General features: G+C 44.9%; 1 protein-coding gene across 1 annotated transcript; it reads left to right on the forward strand.

Moving 5' to 3' along the window:
- The first annotated feature begins 1,494 nt into the window (after nt 1-1,494).
- ACTC1 (actin alpha cardiac muscle 1) lies at nt 1,495-6,806 on the forward strand. The gene is made up of 7 exons (XM_040226987.1): nt 1,495-1,583; nt 2,156-2,306; nt 3,407-3,731; nt 4,468-4,629; nt 4,758-4,949; nt 5,732-5,913; nt 6,477-6,806. Exons 2-7 carry the CDS (start codon nt 2,178-2,180, stop codon nt 6,618-6,620), a joined length of 1,134 nt encoding a protein of 377 aa, XP_040082921.1. The 5' UTR covers nt 1,495-1,583; nt 2,156-2,177; the 3' UTR covers nt 6,621-6,806.
- Nucleotides 6,807-21,907: the final 15,101 nt, after the last annotated feature.

The following is a 21,907-nucleotide window of genomic DNA, read 5'->3' on the forward strand; positions in this document are numbered from 1 at the left end:
AGAATACAGGGCACCCCAGGGCAAACCAGGGATCTGTGTCCTTCTTCTATCTCTCTGTTCCTTTCTTGCCTCCTTGATTCATGTCATCCCTTTCTCCAAAATCCCAAGATCCTCCACAAAGGAGCTGATAGCATTTATACCTGGGTTTTTTACACATCGACATACATATGAATCAACTAAGCATCTTGCTAGAAAGCAGCTTCTGCTTCAGTAGTTCTGGGGTGGGGCCTGAAACTCTGCTTTTCTAATTCATGCCTGGTCATGATAATATCTCTTTCGTATGTTCATTGGTTGAAGTTGCTGTTATCTTCTTGACAAGAATAGTTCTCTTTCAGTCTTATCTTCACCTGGAGTAAAGGCCTTGGCCCTCAGTTTACAGACGTTCCCCTGTGTGCATGTGTTAGTCACTTAGTGGTGTCCGACTCTTTCTGACCCCGTGGACTATAGCCCACTAGGCTCCTCTGTCCATGGAATTCTCCCAGCAAGAATACTGGAGTGGGTTGCCATTCCCTTCTCCAGGGCATCTTCCCAACCCAGGGATTGAACCCAGGTCTCCTGTATTACAGGCGGACTCTTTACCATCTGAGCCGCCAGGGAAGCCTTCATCCACCAGCTAATGGACAAGCCACCTTTGGCATTTGTTCCTTCATTCACTTTTACAGCAAGGAGTCCTTTTCTGGCCTAAAGACAGGAGTCTGGGTTTGAGCAAAACCCTGGAGACATGGAGGAAAGCCACCTGATGTCTGGGCCGGGGTACACCTGCTCTGTCCCCCAGCAATACTGGGCAAAACTCTCAGAGCAGCTCTGTCTGGCCTCTTCCCTAACCAGCCCCTGGAACCAAGCATAAATCGGGGACCAAGGTGGCCTTGGTTAATCTCGGCTTTCTGCCACAGAAGAGTACAGATCTCTGAGCTGTCATGCAGGTTGGTGGGGACTAGCCCAGGAGGGTGTTCTGCACCATGAGCCCCTTTTCTGGCCCCCAGTTGTGCTGCTGGGGTGCCGTTAGGGCCCATGAGGATTCCCAGGGCTCGGCTCCTCCAGCTCCCAGAGCGGGAGGATGAGAAGCTGCCGTCACTCCCCCGCTGCCCTGGCCCAGCTGTCAGGACCCCTCAGCAGAGGGCAGGGCGCCAAGCCTTCCCACTTGTATGTGGCTTATTGTCTCCTAGGCTGGCGGGGCTGCGGAGGAACCAGCTCGGAGCACACCCAGGGAGCACCCCCACCCAAGAAGGGGGAGGGGTGGCCTGGCGTCACTCAGTCTTCCCCTGCCCCCTACCCTTCACGGTCTGCCCCTCCCTAGCTCCCTATTTGGCCATCCCCCTGGTTGCCCCCTCCCCTTCCTTACATGGTCTGGGGGGCCCCTGGCTGATATTCTCCCCTGCCCTTGGCTCCATGAATGGCCTCGGCGCTCCTCAGTGGTGCGAAGGCGACCAAATAAGGCAAGGTGGCCGACCGGGCCCCCCACCCCTGCCCCCGGTCGCTCCAACTGACCCCGTCCATCAGCGCACTATAAAGCGGCGCGCCGCGCGCGGGGCACCAGCGCCTGCCGCCGTCTGAGCAACCGAGCAGATCCCGCCCCGCGGACCGTGAGTCAGCGCCGCCCGCCCCCGCGCCTCCCTCCGCCCCGCGCCCGGAGCCGCTGCCCCGCGCTCCCGCTGCTCCATCACTTTTCTTCTTTTAAGACCAGACTTTCCATTTGGTTCTGACTTCTTTTGTCCTGGGTCTCGGTCTTCACAGGAGAGGGGCTCGCAGAGGGGGAGCCTTGCGCCCCACTGGGGGTCCCTGTTGTCTTGTGCTTTCCTCTCCCCCTGGGGCTGGAGCATGGACGGGAGTGTGGATGAAGCCGTAGTGGGTTCCCAGTTGGTGAAAAGGCGAAAGTGTGAAGGGCTGGGGGGGACCTTCTAAGGGATGACGGTCCCTCTTGCCCTGGGGCAGAGGGCGAGCCTGCTGGCCGGGGAGCCTGTCCGGGTCCTCTCCGCCTGCTCCGCGGCTTCTTCTCACTCTTTTTCTGCCCCATGGGAAGGGAGATGGCAGGCGTCCCCCGCCCCCGACTCCCGCCCACGGAACCCTCTCTGCTCTGTCCCCTCCTCCGGGGGAGCGGACCAGGCCAGCTCCGCAGGCATTGAACTTGGGCCGCCTTGCTCTGCTCCACCTGCAGACCCCGCTGAAGCTGTGCCAAGATGTGCGACGACGAGGAGACCACCGCCCTGGTGTGCGACAACGGTTCCGGGCTGGTGAAGGCCGGCTTCGCGGGCGACGACGCGCCCCGCGCCGTCTTCCCTTCCATCGTGGGCCGCCCGCGCCACCAGGTAACCTGCACCCTGCGTCGTAGTCCCCAGAACCATTGCACACCCCTCTCCTGCCACCTCTTCAGCCCAGCAACTCTCCTGTTTCGTGAACTCTTTAGGTTAGATAGGAAAAGATGACTTAGCTTCAAATCCGAGCTGACAAGTAACAACTTACACCCGCCAACATACCGGGAAATGTGCATTCCACACCCCACCCCAGTCCACTTCCAGGACACAGCTCACCAAGGGTCCAACTCCCTGGTGTGAAAAGGCAGCACCTTCTCTCAGTCTTCTCTTCCTCTTATACATTTCACCTTACTCCTTGGCCTTTTTTCTTTTCAGTCCTGTTCAAAACTCATAATAATACAACTTCTCCCAACCAACCAGGGGCCAAGCCACATTGCTCCCTCTTGTTCACAGCCAGTGTATAGGGCTCCCCAAAGATGGAATCTATCTGCTTCCTGGCCATTGCATTTTTAGAACCCAGGCGTGACAGAGGCAGTAAGTGCATAGTGATAGTGACATACCACCTTGTTTATTAAAAGAGACACCATGCTCTCTGGCTGTGCCACAATGCCTGGCCAGACAGACTGTCCGGGAGGAGAGCGGTGTTCCTCAGTGTGGGTGACCATGGGTACTCCAGGACACTCTGGGTAGGCTGGATTTCACAGACACAATGATAATGGCATATCTGTCCTTTTTAGGTTCACTTGATGAATGCCAAAATCTTTTCTGAGGAGACATACAGTGTGTCATTAATACAGTCATTCCACAGTGTAGTCATTTATATTCCAGTTGACATAGGTGATAAGCTTAATAATTTAATGAAGACATTATGGCAATTTAAAAATGAGATGAAGCTCCGCTTCTTCAGTGAAATAGCTTCATTCGGCCTCACCCCCAGTTATAGTCTCAACAATAGAATTATGCCTCCTGAGGGTGGGGTGGAGAAAAGGTACAGGCCTGACTTTAAATGATATTTCTGAATTGGCGTAAACTATTGTTTATTATTTCTGGTATTCATAAGATGCCCCTTGATTTGTGCCGTTAGACAAATTAATTAGGCACTGAATACATTCCTGACATGGAGGAAGCTTGATTTTCTAATCTCTTTCTTGTAGGGAGTCATGGTGGGTATGGGTCAGAAGGATTCCTATGTAGGTGATGAAGCCCAGAGCAAGCGAGGTATCCTGACTCTCAAGTACCCCATTGAACACGGCATCATCACCAACTGGGATGACATGGAGAAGATCTGGCACCATACTTTCTACAATGAGCTCCGTGTAGCCCCAGAGGAGCACCCCACTCTGCTCACTGAGGCTCCACTGAACCCCAAGGCCAACCGTGAGAAGATGACTCAGATCATGTTTGAGACCTTCAATGTCCCCGCCATGTATGTGGCTATCCAGGCGGTGCTGTCCTTGTATGCTTCTGGCCGTACCACAGGTGTGTTCGGATTGTAAGGTGTGCAATTTATGAGATAGTCTCTGGTTAATTACACTCTTAATTACACTCCCAAATCACTGACCTTGCTGTGAATCAATTTCCCCAATGAAAAAAGAGTGATCTCTTTCCTCACACTCTCTGGGAAGGTGTCTGTGCCAAGAGAGAGAGGTAACAGTAGTACCCTGAGCACACTTTTTTCTAAGAGTGGAAAGAATATGGAGTTAGAGCCTTTCCTTGCCTAAAATATGTGATGTCAGATATTGAGGCTCTGCACAAACTAGTAACCTGGAATGCAGCAATCGTTGGTGTGTGTTCACATTATCGCAGCCCCTGGGCAAACATCTCCAGTAGAGACAAACGCAGAGAGAACCTGCATTCCCTACAAGGTCCGAGTCAAAAAAGAGAGAAATGTGTAAGTTAGATGTGAGGGAAAAACAAAAACAAAAAACACACCTGGAGGCTTGCATGATGTGCTAATGACTGGTAAGAGGGACAGTCATTTGAAATTCTCCTGGGGAAATTCTTCTACCACAATATTTAAAAGGATGAGCTGTCGCTGGCTTTAGGCTTAGCATTCATTATGCTCGTTTTTATTCTTCACGTAAAAGGGATCTAATTTTATCTGGATCTTTGCCCAGTGCTAGTATCTCTTAGCCAAGAGTGGAAGTAGGCTTTGGCATGGCGAAAGCAGTGGTGTCCTAAGATTTACCTTGTTTTTGCCTACTTCCTCTGATAGGCATTGTTCTGGACTCTGGGGATGGTGTGACCCACAACGTCCCCATCTATGAGGGCTACGCCTTGCCCCACGCCATCATGCGTCTGGATCTAGCTGGTCGGGATCTCACGGATTACCTCATGAAGATCCTCACTGAGCGCGGCTACTCCTTTGTCACCACCGGTGAGTCTTTGTGTGTTTCATCTGCCACAGTAGGTGTCTGGTTTTCTCCTCCACCAGTGAACCCACCTACCTCTCCAAAGCTGATGTCATTCTTCAGAGCTTACCTGTGACCCCCTTTATTTCTGCAGCTGAACGTGAGATTGTTCGTGACATTAAAGAGAAGCTGTGCTATGTTGCTCTGGATTTTGAGAATGAGATGGCTACGGCTGCTTCTTCCTCCTCTCTGGAGAAGAGCTATGAACTGCCTGATGGCCAAGTCATCACTATTGGCAATGAGCGCTTCCGCTGCCCTGAGACGCTCTTCCAGCCCTCCTTCATTGGTGAGTTGTATGGTCTGGTGCAGAAACACAGCTTGGGGCTTCCAGAGAAAAATCTATTACAATCAACAATGATTAAGGGGCCCTTGTGTTGAAAGTAGTCATAGCTTGGAGACCCACACAGTTCAGCCTCAGGTCCCAATGGCTTTTGCTGGGATAGCCATTCCTCCTCTGCAGCAATGATATGATAAAGGATGACACACCGGCTTCATCTTGAAACAAGGAATGAGATAAGAGTAGTAACTGAATAATCCATATCTGCAAGGAAGAGAAGATGACTCAAGAGTGCTGACTTATTCTGGTATATTCCATCACCAAGTAGCTAGACCTCACTTCCAAGTCACTCATTATTAAGTGTGACAACAATCCTACTTATAGTAGTAACTGGACACTCACGTGTCACTGAACATCTTTCCTAAGCAGGGATTTCCAAGAGGAAGCTTGTCAGTATCTTATTTTAGTCCATAAATAAGAATGGCATTCATTTCACATGAATGTGTGTCTCATGCTTTTCTATTACATCTCCATAGGTCTGATGGGTACAGCGAGTGTTCCCTCCAAACAGGTGCTAAAAGCAGTTGTTTGTGTCTTGGCAGTCTGTTGTAGATTACTCTCAGCACTTTTAAGAAACCTGTTCCATAAAACTCTGCAGTGTATCTTATAGAGGAACATATGTTTCAGAGACAAATGGTGACAGTTTACCAACACAGAGGAGTCTTGTTCTCTTCCCTCCACCCTGGCCCCATGGCCTGAATGCACTGTGACTTTCTGAAACTTGTTCATAGGTATGGAATCAGCTGGCATCCATGAAACAACTTACAACAGCATCATGAAATGTGACATTGATATTCGCAAGGACCTGTATGCCAACAATGTCTTATCCGGAGGTACCACCATGTACCCTGGTATTGCTGATCGCATGCAAAAGGAAATCACTGCCCTGGCTCCCAGCACCATGAAAATCAAGGTAAAGAACTTCTGTGAAAAAAAAAAAAAAAAAAGAAAGAACTTCTGTGGTGGGGTGGGGGGAACCAAGCAGAATTCCTAACTCCTTTCCCCTCACACAAATAGCTTCCTGTCTCACAGAAACTTTTTGCTTTTATAGCACCTTTTCTGACTTTTCTGGCACTTTCCCCAAGATAGGAGATTTTAAAACACTTTAAAGCAGTGGATAAAAATAAATCTTTGAGGGAAAAAAGGAAATCTAAATCTTTGAATATATTTTAAAAGACCCCAATTTTCAGGCTAGGCTTCACCATGCCTGTAGCTTATTGCCACATATTCTCTGGTTCAGAGAAGTGGGGAACTTCTATTTTACAGAGTCTTTGATCATGGAAATGATGAAATAGAGAAAAATGCATTCATCGTGAGTCAACCATATTCATTTGTAGGATTACTGGGCTTATTCATTTGTATCACATTACAGTGACTTGATCACCGGTGTATTTTCTGTGAATCTCCCCACCATGTTGCTTACTCTGTTGCTTGGAACCTCAGCATTCACTGGCAGTGTTCGCTTTTCTTCTGCAGATTATTGCTCCCCCTGAGCGTAAGTACTCTGTCTGGATTGGGGGCTCCATCCTGGCCTCCCTGTCCACCTTCCAGCAGATGTGGATCAGCAAGCAAGAGTATGATGAGGCAGGCCCCTCCATCGTCCACCGCAAGTGCTTCTAAGGTGCCTTCTCTCTTAGTCTACATTACATTCAGGATGATGGTATGATGCTTTTTGGAGTCTTCTGAACCACCCTCCCTCATCTCTCATCAATCATTGTACAGTTTGTTTACACACGTGCAATTTATTTGTGCTTCTAATATTTATTGCTTTATAAATAAACCAGATCAGGACTTGCAACCTACAAAGGCAAGCATTTCTTATTCATGTTTGGGGTTTGGGGAAGGTGTGGGATGGGGCCAATGTTTGCTTACTCAGTCTGTGAGCTCGTATACTGATGGCCTTGATACCATGAGTATATCACAGCACCACATCTGTTCATAAGCATGACTTTTAGCTGGGAGCTACAATATTTAATTTTGATTTTACCCTTTGGGACAGAATCATGAAGATAGTTTATATCTGAAAAGCAGATTAGGTTTTCAGTTCAGTTCAGTTGCTCAGTTATGTCTGACTCTGTGACCCCATGAACTGCAGCATGCCAGGGTTCCCTGTCCATCACCAACTCCCAGAGATTGCTCAAACTCATGTCCATCGAGTTGGTGATGCCATCCAACCATCTCATCCTCTGTCATTTCATTAGTGTGATTAGGTTTAGGTCCACATTAGTGAGAAATGGATTGGAGAATACAGCTTGTGAAGATTAGTTTCTATGATAACACTGAGAATTGTGGTTTTAGCACATGTTCCAGTTATTTTTGTGACTTTGCCGAAGCCACAAAGATATTGGTAATGAGAAAGCCAAAGGTTATTTAAACTAGATTAGTATAAATTCTCAGTTCACAGTCTCTTCGGTTGTCTTCCTGAAGGCCATGCATGTTAACAGTGAAACAGAGAGGCCAGCTGACAGAAAAGCCCAGCCATACCCCATTCCAAATACTCCCCAAGCAAATCAAGACCACTGTGAATGTTCAAAACAAATGTGAGGATGGGGAATTCTCTGGAGGCCCAGCAGTTAGGACTCCGAGCTTTTACTGCTGTGGGTGCAGATTCAGTCCCTGGAACTAAGATCACACAAGCCACATGGTGTGGCCGAAAACAAACACCGAAAGAAGTGTGAGGAAAAAAGGCACCAGATACCTCCGCCTAGTCAGTGACTAACCTGTGGGACAGACAGCTTCAGGCTCTTCAGTTCTTTGAAATCTTGGGATCTTGGGTTGAGTAGAATGAAGGCTCTAAAGCCTGAGGGGTTAAGGGGGGCAGAAAGACACAGCATTCACTTCACTCTGTGCTGTAATCCTTGCAAAGGACGTTGGGGATAGCACCTCTAGCATACTCTGTCTTTGGGGGGTTCACATACACACTACTCAGAAGCTTCCAGTGTATGTGGTTTGGGAGGCTTCAAGGAAATGGACATATGAGTATGGGTCTTGAAGGGTGGTTAAGAATTAAAGAGGTGGGAAGAAGAGGGAGAAAATCTCAGCAGGAGACAGGGCAGACACCATCACATAAAGCATGAGGCAGGCTGGTGGGAACTGATGAATTTTAGGCCATCAATTTGGAAAGGTAGATTTCAACCTGATTGCAGAGCTTTAAAATTTTTCACTTTCAATTTAATTGTTGATGAACTGTTAGACCATTTGTACGTGTGCGTGCATTTCCACTCAGTCAGTGTCTGACTCTTTGCAGCCCATGGACTGTAAGCCCACCGTACTCCTCTGTCCATGGAATTTTCCAGGCAAGAATACTGGAGTGGGTTGCCATGCCCTTCTCCAAGGGATCTTCCCAACCCAGGAATCGAACCCAAGTCTCTTAGGTCTTCTGCATTGGCAGGTGGATTCTTTACCACTAGTGCTACCTGGGAAGTCATGTAAGACCAATTGAATGAAGTTAATTAAACTTTTATCTATTGATGAGAGAATTAAAACACAGATTAAGCAATGGGTACAATGTTATATGGGCTTCCAGCTGGTGCTAGTGGTAAAGAACCACCTGCCCATGCAGGAGACATAAGAGACACAGGTTCGATCCCTGGGTCGGAAAGATCCCCTAGAGTGGGAGATGGCAGCTTACTCCAGTATTCTTGCCTGGAGAATCCCATGGACAGAGAAGCCCGGCGACCTACAGTCCATGGGTTGCAAAGAGTTGGACGAAACTGAGTGCATATGCCCACACATACACACACACACAATGTTATATAGCCTCTTTGTGGAATACCCAAGTCAGGAACCCAGATTTTTTGACATCTAATCTAATGATTCTTCTACAACAATCTTTTCTAACTTAGTCATAGTTTATCAAAAGTAACTGCATTCTATCACACACCCTTTTGAGAGTCTGGGTTCAAAATCTGGAGCATTTATAGCTCATCAGACAATCTTAATAAGTTGCTAATGTCATTATCATTCAAGGTAGTAATTATGTCTTTATGTTCATTCATTCATAAAAACATCTCTTGATCCTTGATTCTGGGCCAGGCACAGTAGTAGGTGTGAAGACACAAAGATGGAGTAGAGCACTTTAGCTGTGCTTAGAGCTCCATGTTTAGCACAGCTAATGGAAGTCTTTCTTTGCATTAAGGGTTAAAGAATAAATTAATTAGTGACATTTACATAAGATACAATAAACTTTACTGTAGATTTTCCTTTCTTCCCCCAACTATTTCTTGTAGCACAGATAGATTGATTTAAAAGCTAAGTATCAGCCAGAGACAGATTTGGAGCATGTATGGGAAGATACGATTTAGCCAGTCCCTGTGTCTCTTTTTTCCCAAATTAAATACGTTGTAAATTATGAATTTTATTCTCTAAATACAGTATTAATACTTTAGCTTTAGGCAACTGGCTTCTGTATTACCTGTGGTTCTTTCTATGTGTGAATGTAAATGGAATGGGTATTGTTTCTGCTTAAAAGTGGAAGTTTTTGGAATCAGTTTCTGATATTTGTATCAAAAGTGGGAAGTACACAGGTTCTTATTGAATTTTGAGGTTTCCTCATCTCTGTTTGATAGGGTGTAAGGTATTACAACAAGTGACTCTTCTAATAATCATGCTTGCAGTGGTACCCCACTCCAGTACTCCTGCCTGGAGAATCCCATGGACGGAGGAGCCTGGTGGGCTGCAGTCCATGGGGTCGCTAAGAGTCGGACACGACTGAGTAACTTCACTTTCAATTTTCACTTTCATGCACTGGAGAAGGAAATGGCAACCTACTCCAGTGTTTTTACCTGGAGAATCCCAGGGACGGCGGAGCCTGGATGGCTGCCGTCTACGGGGTCGCACAGAGTCAGACATGACTGAAGTGACTTAGCGGCAGCAGCAAGAAAGGTATTAAGGCAATAGGATTTTTCTTAAGGCCACTCTCACATGTATAAACTGAAATGTCTACAGTAAATAGATCTTGGTTAAGATGCAATGTAAAACAATTCATATTGATCATGATATTTTTCTCAGTTTAAAATGAAAGAAGTACTTGGATTTATTTCTAAGATCCTAAAACACTATGTCTTTATTTTCCTTAACAATGGTCACTTCTTCAGTTCAGTTCAGTTCAGTTGCTCAGTAGTGTCCAACTCTTTGCAGCACGCCAGGCCTCCCTGTCCATCACCAACTCCTGGAGTTCACCCAAACTCATGTCCATCGAGTCGGTGATGCCATCCAGCCATCTCATCCTCTGTCATCCCCTTCTCCCAATCCCTCCCAGCATCAGAGTCTTTTCCAATGAGTCAACTCTTCGCATGAGGTGGCCAAAGTATTGGAGTTTCAGCTTTAGCATCAGTCCTTCCAGTGAACACCCAGAACTGATCTCCTTTAGGATGGACTGGTTGGATCTCCTTGCAGTCCAAGGGACTCTCAAGAGTCTTCTCCAACACCACAGTTCAAAAGCATCAATTCTTAGCAATGGTTAGTATGTAGATGTGTTTAAATAATTAGAGTGTAGAGTTAGAAAAGGATAATAACTGAAGAAAATGGAATAGAGAGGTAGGATCTGTTTACTATACCCTGCTGCTGCTGCTGCTAAGTCACTTCAGTCGTGTCTGACTCTGTGCAACCCCACAGACGGCAGCTCACCAGGCTCCGCTGTCCCTGGGATTCTCCAGGCAAGAACACTGGAGTGGGTTGCCATTTCCTTCTCCAATGCATGAAAGTGAAAAGTGAAAGTGAGGTCACTCAGTAAGTGTCCGACTCTTCGTGACCCCATGGAGTGCAGCTTACCAGGCTCCTCAGTCCATGGGATTTTCCAGGCAAAAGTACTGGAGTGGGTTGCCATTGCCTTCTCCCTGAGCCAGATACAATGTCAGCCTAAAACTGGGTCTCTACCTTTCTCTCCTCTTCTTCTATGAAATCTGTTATGGCCTGAATTATGTATGCCACTCCCAACCCACCCTGATCCCTGCCACAATTGCAGTTCATATGTTGAAACCCTAACCTCCGCAATGTGACTATATTTGGAGACAGAATCTCTTTAAGGAGTCATTAAGGTTAAATGAGATATAAAGGTGGGGCCCTAATCCAACAGGACTGATGTTCTTATAAGAAGATGAGCTATCTGGAGTGTGCCCATACACAGGGAAGGGCAGGTAAGGACACAGCAAGAAGCTGTCTGAGTGCAAACCACAGTGCAAAAAGAAAGAACACAGGATCCCTACACTTTTGTTCTTTATCTCCACCCCTTGACTGCAAGCCCCAACTTGATTCTCCTAGATTCCCTATGGAGGGGAAACACAGTTCTTGAGGCATGAGCTTACTGTGTTCTCTCCTCTACTGGCTTGAGGATTAAAGCCATTTTTCTACTTCCTCCAAACTGTCTCCGTATTTTCTTACTTGGCTCCGGTGGGCAGAGAAAGCCAAGATTTTGGCGGCAACAATCTCTCCAGACTCCACTGTGGCCTGGGGATCCAGAAGCCCAACAATCTCTATAAGACTTGATTAGCCAGGTGTAAGGAAATAAAAAGTCAGACTCACTTTATGATTAAAATTACATAAATACTATAAATATTTCCTAGGAACTAATAGCTAGGGAAGAAATTTCAAGTCTTGTAGGCCTGAAATAGCAAAAGTTGTCTATATTCAACTTGAGCTCTTCCAGGCTCATTATTGAAGGAATGTCTCCTTCAGGCAGAGCTTGGCCATTGCTATGGCAACCAAACTCATACTAGGAAGAAGGGAGAAAATGCAGAAGTCTGCCTCTGGTCACTGGTGAACTCAATGCAAAAGATAATTTCTGCAATTCACACATCAGCTCTGCATACAACAGATGTAATCAAGCTTCCTTTGAGGCTCAGTGGTAAAGAATCCCCTGCCATTGCAGGAGACTGGGGTTCAATCCCTGGGTTGGGAAGATACCCTGGAGAAGGAAATGATAACCCTCGCCAGTATTCTTGCTGGGGAAATCCCATGGACAGAGGAGCCTGAGGGGCCAGAGTCTATAGGGTTGCAAGAGTCAGACACGACTTAGCAACTAAACAGCAACAACAAAGATTGACTAGTAGGATAAAGAGCTTCAGTCAAGCATAGCTCTCTTGAGTCCTCTAGTCCTGGGCCTTCTCTCCTACCAGGGAAAGGGAGCTGAGTCAGAAGAGATGTAAGCAGGGGCGGTCTGCAGTTCCTCCATGGCATTATTTGCTAATTGCTCTGCACTGTTTTACTGCAGCTTCCTTGGGAATCGGGGTTGGGGAAGAGAGGCAGAGAGAAAACAGACCCAAGGGAAGATTGCAGCAAAGCTGAACTAAAATGCGCCATCAATAGTAGATGAAAAGTGAGCTCTGGAGTCAAGGGTAAGCAAGAGATTAAGTCAATAGGTTTAGTGCTGAACACAGAAAGATGATTTGAAGAACTTTGGAAATACTACTGGATGGTGACATCATATTGGGTAGGAGATGATAGGGTAGGCAATGCGTGGGAAATTTAAAAGCAAACCTGCCTTAGGCAAAATACTGAAATTTTCCTAAGGCATCTTTAACTCTAGGATATACACTTTGGACTTCTTTTCCAGTGCCTTTGACCAAGGCTGGCCACCCAGGAAATTCTTCCTACTACTCATATGGTGATGACACTTGCCTGACCTTTATATGCATTCCTCAAAAGCAGGCTATGCTAATTAACATATTAGTTACCTAGTTACCTAATCTGATCCTGGGGAAAAGTTAGAACATATATTCCCACTAGAAAACACACTCATCAGTTCAGTTCAGTTCAGTTCAGTCGCTCAGTCGTGTCCGACTTTTTGCGACCCCATGAATCGCAGCACGCCAGGCCTCCCTGTCCATCACCAACTCCCGGAGTTCACTCAGACTCACGTCTGTCGAGTCCGTGATGCCATCCAGCCATCTCATCCTCTGTCTTCCCCTTCTCCTCCTGCCCCCAATCCCTCCCAGCATCAGAGTCTTTTCCAATGAGTCAACTCTTTGCATGAGGTGGCCAAAGTACTGGAGTTTCAGCTTTAGCATCATTCCTTCCAAAGAAATCCCAGGGCTGATCTTCAGAATGGACTGGTTGGATCTCCCTGCAGTCCAAGGTACTCTCAAGAGTCTTCTCCACCACCACAGTTCAAAAGCATCAATTCTTCGGTGCTCTGCCTTCTTCACAGTCCAACTCTCACATCCATACATGACCACAGGAAAAACCATAGCCTTGACTAGATGGACCTTAGTTGGCAAAGTAATGTCTCTGCTTTTGAATATACTATCTAGGTTGGTCATAACTTTTCTTCCAAGGAGTAAGCGTCTTTTAATTTCATGGCTGCAGTCACCATCTGCAGTAATTTTGGAGCCCAAAAATATAAAGTCTGACACTGTTTCCACTGTTTCTCCATCTCTTTCCCATGAAGTGATGGGACCGGATGCCATGATCTTCGTTTTCTGAATGTTGAGCTTTAAGCCAACTTTTTCACTCTCCTCTTTCACTTTCATTAAGAGGCTTTTTAGCTCCTCTTCACTTTCTGCCATAAGGGTGGTGTCATCTGCATATCTGAGGTTACTGATATTTCTCCCAGCAATCTTGATTCCAGCTTGTGTTTCTTCCAGTCCAGCGTTTCTCATGATGTACTCTGCATAGAAGTTAAATAAGCAGGGTGACAATATACAGCCTTGATGTACTCCTTTTCCTATTTGGAACCAGTCTGTTGTTCCATGCCCAGTTCTAACTGTTGCTTCCTGACCTACATACAGATTTCTCAAGAGGCAGGTTAGGTGGTCTGGTATTCCCATCTCTTTTAGAATTTTCCACAGTTTATTGTGATCCACACAGTCAATAATTTAACAATAATTTTTGACGTTTCATGGGCTTTCAATCAAAAAATATTTGAGTGCAAATCCTAGTTCTGCTGTTGACTAGTTGCCAACTAGTGAAGTAAATTAATTACCTAAACTCTCTAAACTTTAGAACAGAAGGACTAACTAAAATCATGGTCCAAGAGTTGTAGTGGGAATGTAATGGTATCATGCATTTAAGACACTAAACGCAGTGCCCATCAGGAGGGCATTTGGGCTCCAGATAAACATCAGCAAAGTTTACTTCCCGCTCTCCCCTTTTTTTTTGTTTCTAGCATAGGTTTTGGAGGCTTGGCTTGGGTGGTAGACAGGGAGGTGAGCTGTAAATGTCTCTTTACAGTGCAGTGGTTTCTCTATTTGTTGCTGTTTAGTCACTCAGTCATGTCCAACTCTTTTGTGACCCCATGAACTGGGGCCTACCACGTTCCTCTGCCCATGGGATTCTCCAGGCAAGAATACTTGAGTAGGTTACCATGCCCTCCTCCAAGCGATCTTCTTGACCCAGGGATCAAACCCAGGTCTCTTATGTCTCCTGCATTGGCAGGTGGTGCCAGTGGTCTTTACCACTATTGCCATCTGGGAAGCCTGTATTTCCCAGTAAGATCTTTTAATTCTATTACTTAGAACTTTTCTTCATTCCTCTGCCCTCCAGACTGGCTCCTATATGTTTGAAACTCAGATTCAAACTTGCCCAGATGCTCATGTATCCATTTGGGAAACATATCATCAGTCATAGAGAAGGCATGGGTGTCAGGGGGTGTCTCTTCAGTGTTTTCACAGTGCCTTGTTTCTGACGCTACAAAGCATTTACAGCGCATGACTACGACAGTTGGTGCACTTGTGAATCTCCTTGGACTGTGAGCTCAGGGGAGAGATCTGTTTTTAATGTGTGTGTGTTGGTCGTTCAGTTGTGTCCGACTCTGCGAACCACTGTCTGGAGCCAGCCAGGCTCCTCTGTCCGTGGAATTCCCCAGGCAAGAATACTGGAGTGGATTGCCATTCCCTTCTCCAGAGGATCTTCCCAACCGAGGAATTGAACCCGGTCTCCTGCATTGCAGGCAGATTTTTTACCATCTAAACCACCAGGGAAGTCCATGTTACTCACATGAGTATCCAATCCTATTACTCAAATAGGGATTGCTGATGATAAGACATTAAAGTTTTCTTCATTAAAGACATTGAAAGGTACTTTGATTTACACATTACTCTGGGCTGCTCATCCCAACTAACCAAAAAGTATGATGATATTTTCTTTTTTATAGTAAACTACGGATTCGGCTCTGTGCCCTCATCCTTGCCTTTGCATAAGGAAGAAAGTATTCCATTCCCAGAGCTTATTAGGTGGCTGGCCAGACAGTTTTATCCCCTGAACAACTGCAAATAGAAAGCAAGAGGGGTCAGTCTCTGGCAGTGTGATGGTGGGTTGAAATGTCCTTTGACCCCAAACCTTTGGGGAAATATTTTCATCTCTAGCATCAGATACATGGTGCATGCTGCTGCTAAGTCGCTTCAGTCGTGTCCGACTCTGTGCGACCCCAGAGACGGCAGCCCACCAGGCTCCCCCATCCCTGGGATTCTCCAGGCAAGAATACTGGAGTGTGTTGCCATTTCCTTCTCCAGTGCATGAAAGTGAAAAGTGAAAGGGAAGTCGCTTCAGTCGTGTCTGACTCTTAGCAACCCCATGGACTGCAGGCCACCAGGCTCCTCCATCCATGGGATTTTCCAGGCAAGAGTACTGGAGTGGGTTGCCATTGCCTTTTCCAAAATAAATTTTCTAACATACACCAAATCATCTAACAAAAACAAATCTATAATGCTAATTTGTTTTGAGAGCAAAGATACTCAATATTTATTATTACTGCCCTTGGGAAATACAGTGAAATTTAAAAACATACTTAAATCACTCAGAAACTGGTAATGACATTTGAGCAAGACCTGAAAATTTGTGACTTACTGATGAGTGTCTACATGGCTACTTTTTTAATACAATATTTATCAAAAATGAAGAGAAAAAGCATTTGTCAGTGGAGCAGAATTATGAGAAGAGACATATTATAAATAATACTTCAATGCTGGCTTCTAACCTATGTTTCACATAACTTAAAATGTCAGTTCTCATCATTCTGCTGTAATATAACCAAGCCTCTTTATTATAATAACAAAAACTAATGTTACAGTCTTTGAAAATCACGATTATAATTAAAAGCTTGGAATAGCATAATAAAACTAATGGCAACCTCTTGAATTCATTTCAAGTTAGTTCTACTTTCAAATAACACTTTAAAATGGTTTCCAATAACTCTTGATTAACCAGCATCAGCTTAGGAATTTTTTTTTTCAGTGTTCTAAAATATAACTACTGGCATCAAAAAGTATAGTAAGCACTTTTGATTTGTGATGAATAGAAAAATCAAGTACTAAAATACCAGTGGTTCCTGTGACATGGTAAATATTCCCCTTCAAGTAATGTTCTCCCCCAGATTAAATTAACATTTTATTTTTCCCTCTGAGAGTTTATTAAGGAAAAGAAAATCATGACTTTTTAAAATTAAAGTGAAAAAGCTGTTTCATAAGTTTATATGTAAGGAACACAGCGAAAGTAATTAAGAGATAAACCATGATATAATCCTTTTCGAATTCCATGGTGTCCATAGACATACTTCATAGTCTCCCGCATGGTAAGGCACTTTTCAAATTCTGGTTCCTAACTGCATTCGCCGACATGTTACATCAAATGGGTAGGATATTGTCTGTGGTATTGCTCCAGCAACATCACCACAAAGTAAGTTTGGGTGAGTTTTCAAAACTAACACATTAAGACTGTCTGATGAAGGTCTGCCAAGAAGGGTGGGAGCATAGGAAAGCCCAGCACTCTCTAAGGCACCGAAACTAAAAAGTGAAGCACCTGCGCATGGTGCAGAGTCTTCCTTTGTTCCTGCCTACTGACTAGTTCCTACAGGCTATACGAAGTCACTGTTAGTCGCTAAGCCATGTCCAACTCTGCGACCCCATGAACTGCAGCCCACCAGGCTCCTCTGTCCATGGGACTCTCCAGGCAAGAATACTGGAGTGGGTAGCCATTCCTTTCTCCAGGGGAATCTTCCTGACTCAGGGATGGAATCTGGGTCTCACACATTGCAGGCAGATTCTTTACTGTCTGAGCCACGAAGAGAGCCACTTACGGTGGCTATGGTGGCTAAGTTCCCACAAGCCGTTAGAACAGCCAGAGTGGGTGAGAAAGCAGGCAGCTGCAGTGCGGTAGCAGCCTCCCACTGCTCTTCCCAACCCTCTTCCCAAACAATTGCTTGTACACTTCTGCAGCCAGTGGGTGTCCTCAGCAAGGAAAGCAGATATACAGGATATACTTACGTTTGGCCGAACTAAGCTGGGTTAGAAACTTAGCTGATATAGTGGGAATCCTTACTGCTCCCTGGAGTGAAGTAGACATGGCTTCTTCTTTTGGGAGGCAGCTTTTTATCTTTGTGCTTCTCACTTTGGCCACCTTTAGACCAGAGCAACTTGACCTCAGCAATAGGTTGGGTGCCTAAAATAATGATGAGGATACTAATGTTATTATTTAACACTGACTGAGCCCTTACCTATGTCCTCCATTGCACTTAAACCCTTCAAATATATTATCTAATTTAACCAAATGATGAATTACTATCCCCCTCCCCACCCTTTTTGGTGAAAACTGAGAGCTGAAGAGGCCCTTTGCCTTAGGTCAGGCTGCTAGTAAGTGGCAGAGCCGAGCATCAGCACTCTTGGGGTGTGGCTCCATGTCCCCTGTCAGCAGTCCAGAGGGTCTCTGCATCAGTGAAGAGAACTAGAAACCAGAGGACAGCCTCTCTCAGCATGCAGCCAGATACTAGTCCAGTAAGGAGTTTCTGAGTTCCAGTCATATTCTCTGTGTTCAGAAAGGATTTTTTGTTTTCTTTTTTTTAGAAAGGAGCTTTAAGGAGAAGGGGAAAAAAATGGTGGGATGAGTTGAGAGAGTAGCAGCGACATATATACACTACCACATGTAAAACAGAGAGCCAATGGGAAGCAGCTGTATAACACAAGGAGCTCAGCTCAGTGCTCTGTGATGACCTAGAGGGGTGGGGTGGGGGGTGTGGGAGGGAGGCTCAAGAGGGAGAAGGTATATGTATGTATATACTTACAGCTGTTTCACGTTGTTGTACAAAAGGAACTAAGACAACATTGTAAAGCAATTATCCTCCAATTAAAAAAACATAACCTGTCAAACAGTCTAAATCTGGTTAGGGGAACTGATTGTTTGATTGACTCATTGATTAGACCAACATATACTCATTGAGATCTTTCTACTGGGTGCTGGGGACGAAACAGACATGGACACTGTACTCATGTGGCTTACAGTAGAGTGATCCAGGGCGCATGTGTGTGTGTTGTGGGGGGAGGGGAGACAAGCAATAGATAAATCTTCAAATACACAGATACCCAGATGGAACGTGATCTCAGCCCATGGAAGGAATAACAGAGTGCAGTGAAAGGAGATTCTAGTTGAGAGGAGGGTTTTACTTAGATAAGGCTGTCAGGAAAAGCCTCTTTGAAAAGGTAACATTTAATCTGAGAACTGAAGAAGGGAATAAGCAAGCAGGGAAAACAGCACCTGCAAAGACCTGGAGGTAGGAAAATCTATCATGTTGAAAGATGTGGGAGAACCCACGTGAATGGATAGTGATGGGGGGATGCTAGAGAGGTGATCAGAACACCCATCAAGGACTTCCCTGGTGGTCCACTGGCTAAGACTCCATGCTCCTAATGCAGGGGGCCCAGGTTTGATCCCTGATCAGGGTACTAGATCCCACATGCTGTAACTAAGAGTTATTGGGCCACATCTAAAGATCTCAAAGGCTGCAAATTAAAAAAGAAAAAAGGATCCTACATGCCACAATTAAGACCTGGCACAGCCAAATAATAAAAGAACACCCGTCATACAGGGACTTTAGACTACATCGAAAGTTTAGATTCTAAGTGTAACAGAATGATCCTAAAAGGTTTAAAACATGGAAATAGGAACCACGTATTTTAAAAGCTTGTTCTAGGTACCATGTGGAGACAGGATTTGAGAAGCAAGAAGAGAGACAAGTAAACCACTGAGAAGCTCTTTGATGCAGGTGGGATATCGTGGGTCTCGGACCCAGAGGAAGCTGTGAAGATGGAGAGGAGTGTGGACACGGTCCAGACGGATCTCCTAAGAAGCCATGGCAGGATGTACTAGTGGGCTAGAGAGGGCCAGGCAAGAAGACAGAGTGCCACGGAGGCTGCCTAGGCTGTGGGTTTGAGTGGACAATGTGTCTTCAGGGAAATTAAGATTTCAAGGTAATTCAAATGCAGCTTCAGCCCAGCATTGGAAAGGAAGGTTTTGCTCTCTCAAACCTCAAAAATGGGATTTGTTCTGGGTCTTGGAATTGTTTTCTGGGAGAAAGGGAGGGAGACTGAATGAGCAGGGAGTGGTTTTGGGGACAGGGAGGTAGTGAACCGAGCAGGGGGTGTGTGTTGGATTGGGACCTGATAGGGTTAGGGCCACAGCACAGATTTTACAGACACAGGTGGGCTGTGTTCTTGCCTATAACACACAAATGATGATAGAACTGTCCCTTGAAGTTGCTGGTATAGGATAAAGGCAGCACTATGCTCAGGCTTTGGCACATACTGGGAGTTTAATTAATACTCAATTAATTATAGCTATTGATATTGTTGTATTTGCGTATATTTATATTTGGCACATATAATATATTTTATGTTAATACACATGCATATGTATGTGTGTGTGTGTTGTAGAAGAATTGAAAGACAAATGTAGAAATTTGTATTTGATAAGAAAGTGTATGGCGTTCTGCTGACGACACTTCCTGAGAAGTGATTCATTGAAAGATATTTGAATTCTGGCACCTGGACCCAGAGCAGTCTAGTGATTAGAGAACCTTACTGAACCACCCAATAGTCCAAGAGCAACTAGAGAAAGTAGGGAGCACATATTCCAAAGACTGAGACTGTAGAGTTAGATTCTCCTTCATCTATCAATGAGGAAAGTCAGGAAAGTATGGCTTCATGATACAGAATATAAAGAGTTTGATTAACAATCACCAGGGCCTTCCATTATAGGAACTGTTAAGAAAATCTAAATTGGCTTCTTGAATTCTCAGTGCAGGAAGAACTTTTTATACACTCTTGGGTCTCTTCTCAAGTTGAAGGAATTTATTTTAAAACTGTTTAAATCCTACAGCAAAGGGCAGCCATATTCTCTTTTATACCCATTACCTTAGAGTGTCAATTCCATTGTGTTCTAATAACTGGTTTGATTTTAATACATAAAAGGAAACTCCAGCACTGAAATATAGTATGAGGATTCCAGTCTTTAAAAAGAAAAGTGTAGGTTGGTAGGGAAAAGAGATTCAGTAGGAAGAATTTGATTAGTGTTTACTCCAAACATAAATCTTAACTTAGAGGATATAAAATATAAAAGTATGCATCCAAACTCTGAGAATAAAGTACGATACAAGGAATCAAAAATCTACTGTAATGTTCGCTTGCTGAAATTGAAGCCTCCAGCAGCCTGGGTCCTCACAAGATTAGAATGAGCAGCACCCCCTGCAGACTGAAAGCATGAGTGAGACACAAACTGTTAAAGTAACCCCTGAGATCGTGCTTGTTACCACTGCACAACTCAGCCAGTTCTGGCTGTTATCCCCAGCTTTCACTCGCCTCTGGAAGATTTCACTTTGCTCTGGGGCTCTGAGGTGACTTAATGCCAGATGAACAATACATTTTGAATAACAAACGTAATCCTGGACGGTTTTTATTTCAGTCGGGATGGTTGTTCAGGGTGTCCAAAGTGCCACACTTGTCAGAAATGAGTTTCAGTTCAGTTCAGTTCAGTTCAGTCGCTCAGTCGTGTCCGACTCTTTGCGACCCCATGAATCACAGCACGCCAGGCCTCCCTGTCCATCACCAACTCTCGGAGTTCACTCAGACTCGCGTCCATCGAGTCAGCGATGCCATCCAGCCATCTCATCCTCTGTCGTTCCCTTCTCCTCCTGCCCCCCATCCCTCCCAGCATCAGAGTCTTTTCCAATGAGTTTGGAGGGAGGGCATAGAATTTTGTTTTTCTTTGGCATGTGAATGAAATAGAAAATGTATCTGAAGTTACCCCACATACATCTTGTTGGTTCAGCATGTGAGTGGGAGGCTAAAAATGAAGAGTTTCATCCAGGTTACTTTGCTTCATCTATGTTTAAAGTTTGCACCTGAACTGGCCTCATCATGGAATTACATAACCTTATTGTTTTACAGCTTCAAAATATCATTCACATATACAATTCAGTAAGATTTGGACACGAATTCAACTGTTCTTTAGTAGTTTCACATGTATGTGCTACCATGGCCACAGCCAACTTTAGAATGTTTTCTAAAAAACATTAAAAAGAAGACTCAGTACTAAAAAATAAAAAGGGAAAAGAGAAGAAAAGAAAGAAGCCTCAGACTCTATAGCTCTTACTCCATTGTAACCCACCCCTCTGCTCTTGCCTGCACAAGGCATTAGTGGAATGATCTTCTCTCCACGGGAGAGTAAAACTAGGATTCTTGTCTTAATAAAATCCTCTATTGCAAGAGACATAAAAAGAATGATCAGAGTTTTTGCTCATGTGATTCTTTCTGCATCAGCCTCTTTCCTCTTGGTGGCCAAGAACTTCCTCTGCAGAGAAGCCTTCTGGAGACACCCTTCTCAGGTGCACTCCTGCTTCACCTCCACTCTTTGTTTGCTTGTTTTATATCTCATATTATGTTTGTTTCAACTTAACTTGATTAATATGTAATTTAAATAAAATAAAACGTGCCATCCTAAGCATGCAATTCATTTTGCCAAATGCTTATAATCCAGTAACCACCTCAGTCAAAATATAGTACATTCCATCAGCCCCTAAATTCCCACTCCTCCTCCAGATTTAACCCTCTCCATCTCAACTCCAGAGAACACTTTTTGTCACTATAGATTAGTTTTGTCTGTTCTCAAATTTCATAATAATCATAATTTAAATTGTTCATTTCTTT

Source organism: Oryx dammah, unplaced genomic scaffold (assembly GCF_014754425.2).
Source record: "Oryx dammah isolate SB20612 unplaced genomic scaffold, SCBI_Odam_1.1 HiC_scaffold_26, whole genome shotgun sequence".
NCBI lineage: Eukaryota > Metazoa > Chordata > Mammalia > Artiodactyla > Bovidae > Oryx > Oryx dammah.

Excerpts from the sequence above, each read along its gene's own strand:
- ACTC1 (XM_040226987.1), top strand. The coding sequence starts at position 2,178 with ATGTGCGACGACGAGGAGACCACCGCCCTGGTGTGCGACAACGGTTCC. Across the intron at positions 3,732-4,467 it reads TGCTTCTGGCCGTACCACAG|GCATTGTTCTGGACTCTGGG; the intron begins GTGTGTTCGGAT and ends TTCCTCTGATAG. Across the intron at positions 5,914-6,476 it reads CCAGCACCATGAAAATCAAG|ATTATTGCTCCCCCTGAGCG; the intron begins GTAAAGAACTTC and ends TTTCTTCTGCAG.